Consider the following 6,000-nt stretch of genomic DNA (forward strand, 5'->3'; position numbering starts at 1 on the left):
AAGTAAACACAATATTCTTTGGATATTTTGTAATCAAGTTTAGCAAGAMGTCTAAAGATATACTGCTTTTTATTGTCAGCAAAAAAATCCTTGTTCATTGCCAGTAGCTTGCAAAAGTGAACATCTCCCCTCACAAGTCAAACACCACTTGTCATGTCACACAAGGCACCAGTTTTTGTAGCAGTTCACATTAGAGGTTGCTGGTTTGGCTGGAAGTCATCAGGCATAAGATACCTGGGACTGAAARCTACAGAACTTATTTAGAACATAATTTTGTTATCAAAACCAAATTTGCAATTTATTACTTGTAGCAACAGATTTGGGGCAAAAGAACTTTTCTTACATACAATTAAGCCATTTTATAAGGTTTGCATTGCTAGTTTATTATCAGTCTGTTCAAATAGGAATTTTCCATTAGTGAGCTGTAACATTATAAAGGATAACTTTACCATGCTCAGTACATATAATGCTAGTCTTCACTTACAGGAAATATTTCATAGACTTGAAATAGACAAATTGTGGAGGTAGCATTTTCTAATATAAATTAAAACTAATAATACATGCATTTGTATGGTATTACTTTTTGAGGTACTTTTTTTACTTTGAGAATATTTCAGTTACTATGAATCAAGCAGGGGGATAATTTCAAACACTGATGAAATTCAGCTTGTTCTAAGATGAATAATGACAACTGTTTAATAGTGCATGGCTGTGCTAACAGACTTCATCTATTTGACATGGCTAAAGAACTATTGAGGGGAAATATGAGAGATGTAGAATTATACTGCTAAGGGATTTGCTTTCTGATAAATTGCATATATCCCATTTTGGGTGCATATGTATGCTTCTTGTTCAGTTAGCTTCACTTGCTCTAGGAGCAGCAGGGTATTTCACTGGTAGGTAACATTACTTTTTAGAACTCTAACTTCAGAGGTGCCAGATGGCAACTACTGAGAAGATTTTGTGAAGCTGAAATATCAGTAAAAGGGAGAAGTTGTTGAATTTAGTGACAGTGAACAAACTTGGCAAAGAAGTTACCAGTGTTTTACCTATCTGAGAAGTTTTGTGGCTCACCACTGATAAAGCCAATAAGGAAAAAAATCACATCTTTCATCAGAATGTGCTTTAGAATTTACACTATCTACAGATTAGTAGTAGAATGTCATTTATATGTCCCAAGGGYAGAGCCAATGCAGGAATTTTGTCTTTTTGTATTTTCCCATTAAGATGATGTTTTTATCAGTTGARGGATAGTATTTGCATACTCTCCATGGGCCTTTAATATTATAGTCAACCAATGGCAAGTTATGATAAACTGTCCTGAAGAATGTTTGGAAAATCAGTTGGTAAAAAATGCTGGATGAAGTGCAAAATCATTTACTGTTTTCAAATGCTTATGATAAGTTTTACCAAAAAAAAAATTAAAAATACTGTATTTCAGAAACTGAAAATGCAACCATTTTAAGTATGGATTTTTTCTGTTAACTATTTTGTGCTGGCCCTGATGGGAAAGAAAGTCTGCAAGTTGTCCACAGTTTTAGGATTTCTAGTCTCTAAAGACCATATTGATCCCATGTTCCAGAGTTCAGTTGAACACAAATGATTATGTATTTTCTTGAGAATCAGTGTTCTGCAGTCTTTTTTTTTTTGTGCTCTAGAGTATGACAGTGACAGGAGAATGCAAAAGAGAAAGAAATTGAGTTATTCTTCATTTTAGGATGATTTATATATGTAATGTTGATTCTATGCAATAGTTGAGTAATCCTTGCCAGTAGTAGGGGTCCAATACTGTCTGACATCTTCATTTATGATCTGGGGAAGAATGCACCCTCAGCAAGTTAGCAGATGTTAGAAAACTGGAGGAGTGTTTGATACACCAGATGGGTGTTCCTGTTCAGAGGGACTTGGACTGGCTGGAGAAATGACCCAACAGGAGCCTCATGAAGTTCAACAATTACTGAACTGAGAGAGCCAAACTGATACATTATGACTTCCCTTTTCAAATTTTTGCTCTACATATTGTGATTAAAAAAATGTTGATTTTTCTAATATCCTCACAATGTTTTGAAATTTAATAYAGATATACATAGAAGTATGTCTGATATTTCAATGGTTGGTTTCAGTTGTGAAATTTGTATCTTTCTGATTGCTTGGTTTTTCAGCAAATCATTTGGTTTGGGTAAATGAAATAGCAAACCATCTATTGCAACAGCACTGTCACTTCTAATTACACATTCAAAAAGTTTGTTTTAGAAATATTAAGATTCTATTTACCACTTATTTTATTTTAGGTTCTGTGGTCTTTGGAATCAGGCCATTGGATCTCAGAGGAACCATATGAGCTTTCATCCAGCTTCCCTGCRGCTCCTGTAAGTTTAATGGTCCTTTAAGCTTGTGAACCTTCTTTTGTTTATCTGGGAAATGAGATGCCTTCTAAATAGGTTTTTTGAATAAGAAAGCCTACTAGAAAAATATTTTTTTAAAGTAGAGACTGTAAGGAGTTATTTTCTTCTTCATCTACTACTTTTTGAAGTGTGTCAAAAACTTTGGTACACGTAGAAAATGCAAAATATTGATTCACCAATTAACACCTGAATAAACCAGCATCTTATTGATGTATAAATGTACTTTAATTTTATTTCTATCTGTACCTGTATACAAACTGGAGAGGCATGTTTTTGCCAGATGGAAAGATTTGCAGGTCATGTACTCAGTTTTTTTGGCCCAGAACTTACGTGGGCAATGGAAAATTACTGTGGCCTACTAGAACTGCTACGTAGGAAAAAATGAAGCATTTTTCCTGCCTCTAATGAGCATTCTCAAGTAYTGAATTGGGAACCAGTGCAAAAGTGGGTATGTGGGGGCATGGCATACCTGCGCAAACCTCAGTGCACTTCATGTGTTAAATAGGAGTTTTATTTTGGTTTTAGTACAAGTAGAATTCTAGCTGGTTACTAGTCAATCATTCCAATAGTTTTTCCTACACTAAATTATTGTCCGTGATTTGTTTCTCAAAGTTTTGAAGAAAGACCAGTTAATGGTGCATGAAATTTATTTTTACTGTAATTTTATTAATTGTTAAGGAACTTTTTAGCATTCTTTTTAAATCTGTAACTTATGTAAACTTATATGTTCAGCATGAAGCTTTATTTCATGATTAGAAGTTCTATGTTCTGGAAGTGTAGGGAAACTGTAGTAGTTTTTCTCAAGCCTAAAGAAATTAATTATCCATTATAATTTAAAAATTTTKCTAAAAAACGGAAGTTGATTTTTTTATATAGGAAATACAGTAAGAATGGTAAAACTTAATGTGAAAAATAAATAAGAAGCATGTTGTTTATTTTCATCTTTTCTGTGTTTCTATGAAAAAAATATGCACTGATTTTCATGTTAAGTTGCTTTGAGTTTTCTGTTTATTTTCAGACTACCTTACTTAATAACAAAGTATGGCATCATTAGCAATGTACATAGCATTGTTTAGAAGTGATTCCTCTTGGGGCTGTTTGCTAGATTCTGTTTAGAGATTTTATTCCTAAAGCAGAAGTAAAAAGCATTTGAGAGATGGTGAGAATGTAAAATYGAGGGAGGTTATGGCTGTGCTGAGCACCTGAATCACTTCTATTTCCAATGCGCTGTTCTTGCAAGGGAACAAACCTGGTGTCCAAGGCAATGTTTCCATTACCACTCCGATCATTCCCTTCTTTAGTCACTATTTCTTACTATAACAGATACCATATTTTTTTTTTTAAAAAATGCAACTATTATTTGAGCATAAATGGTGTTTTTATGTCCTTTTTTTTTCTTGTTACTTTCCTGCTTCCTAAAAAGTATTTAGATAAAATGGAAGTGCATTCTAGTTTTACATACTGTTTATTTGATTACAGGAAGAAATTAAAAGTAGGGGTTACCTTGCTGTTATGTTTTAATTGTTTGTACCAAGTCCAAAGCAGTTGTTGCAAACTTCTGTTTCCTACTATTGCCTTCCTTCTGACATGTCCTCCTGTTACTTCACTTTGGTATTTAGAATTCAAGCCATGCAATCTTCTTTAGATGAAATGTCATTTAATATTCACTCTGAAATTTTATATTTCTGTTGATAAATTGATCCTTTTTCTCCCAAAATGAAGTTTCATTAAAYAATTGATCCATTCCATGTCTACATCAGTATTTTTGATCACTTTTCCAGAATAGTCATCAGAAAGCCTCAAATTTTATAAACTTTTTTCAACAAATCAAAATTAGCCACACAATATTAAATTATTTTTGTCATACAATGTTTTCTTACTAAAATAAATAAAGTTAATGTCAACCAGAAGTTAGCACTGCTTTCCTTTGCCAGGTTGAGCATTCAGATTTCATCATGATTTTTAAGAATCTTTTTAGGGATTTTTTTTTTTTTTTGCTTTTTTTTATTATTGGTCTGGATATACTTACTGTCTCAAATATTGGGGGTATTTTCTTCAGTTGTCTGTTTAAATGTAGCAACACAGAAATGCAGTAATGTACACTCAGTATTTCTATTACATTTCATAGAATCATAAAGTATTTTAGATTAGCAGGTACCTTTGAAAGTTGTCTAGTTCAACACTCTGCTCCAAGGGACTTGCTCATCATAATAAGTAAATAAATGAAAAGGAAAATTCACTTTCCCCAATTCCAAATTGTATTTGCTGCCTCTTGTCCCTGTATCTTGTCTCTCAGCAGTGCAGCTCCAAGAAGGGTCTGGCTCTGTCCTCCCTGTGTCTTCAACCAGGCAGTTGTAGGCACCATTAATGTCTCCCTTCCCCTTCTCTTCTCTGGGCTGTAAAATGACAGCTCTCTATGCTTCCCTTGGTATGCTGTGTGCTCACTGGTATGCATAGATCCTCTATGAGTGTGATGACTCTTCTAGACTTGCTCTCTAGGACATTTCTTGAAAATTCATGAAAGCAATTTTAGGAAGGTTTTTTTTTTTTGGCATATGTATATCCTCACAAGTTTGCTATGAAAAACTATAAAATACTAAACAGTAATTTCAAATACATTGAGATTATTTCATGCAGCTCTTCAGACAATGACTATTTACATTCTTTGAGTTTATATAAAATAAGATCATGAAGTAAGATTAGAAATATTTTTTGTCTCTGCTGCACTTTAGTAACGCTAACAGTGAAGAAGAATGGTGCAGGAGCACTATGACAGCAGCTTTAATGACTGTCAGTATAAAATGGAGATATTTCTTCCATCTTTCTCAAAATCACTTACTGTTTTGAAGATAGAATCATAAAATCATCAAAGTCAGAAGAGACCTACAGGATCATGTAGTCCAACCATGCACCCAGCTCTTCCACTGTAACCATAAACCACATCACCCACCAGATCCAGGTGCCTCTTGAACACCTCCAGGGATAGTGACTCCATGACTTCTCTGGGGAACTTATTTCAATGCCTGACCACCGTAACACTGAATTCATTTTTTTTTCTATTGTCTTACCTGAATCTTCCCAGTCTCAGCTTAAGGCTATTTCATCTGGGCCTCTCACTGCAGGCACAGTAAAAGAGAAACCAGACCCCTCCTCACTCCAACAGCCTTTCAGGTGACTGTAGGGCGTGATGAGATCCCCACTGCTTCTCCTCTCCTCCATCTAAAAACACCTGATCACTCACCCCCTCCTCCTAAGACATGCTTTCTAAACCCTTCTTCACAAGCCTTGTTGCCCTTACAATACCTTTTGTTAAGCTAGCCTCTAGAAATGTGTCTGGGGTTTTTTTTTGGGTTTTTTTTGGGATAAGTTCTTGGATTGTAACTAATTCAGTCATCCCCTGAAAGAGTGTTGACAGTTTTACAAAAATATTAGGCAAAAATTAAGCATGAGAATTAAAAGCTAAACTTAATTTGGAGAAAGACCTCCACTAAATTATTGTGACTTATGAAGAAATAATTTCTCAATGTGAACTGCAGTGTTTAGTACACAATTTTAAAACATATAGTAATAAAATGAAGGGGAAAAAAAATCAAAG

General features: G+C 34.2%; 1 protein-coding gene across 1 annotated transcript in view; it reads left to right on the forward strand.

Annotated features, from left to right (window-relative positions):
- The window catches only part of MCPH1 (microcephalin 1), a gene marked incomplete at its 5' end in the record, with an annotated part of 45,300 nt that extends 42,222 nt beyond the window's left edge, over positions 1-3,078 (forward strand). The window contains 1 exon segment of the mRNA XM_057375902.1: positions 2,292-3,078. Coding sequence (XP_057231885.1) covers positions 2,292-2,390 — 99 coding nt within the window.
- Between the last annotated feature and the right edge of the window lie 2,922 nt (positions 3,079-6,000).

This window comes from Malurus melanocephalus, unplaced genomic scaffold (genome assembly GCF_030028575.1).
Source record: "Malurus melanocephalus ecotype Western Australia unplaced genomic scaffold, MMel_1.1 scaffold_263, whole genome shotgun sequence".
NCBI lineage: Eukaryota > Metazoa > Chordata > Aves > Passeriformes > Maluridae > Malurus > Malurus melanocephalus.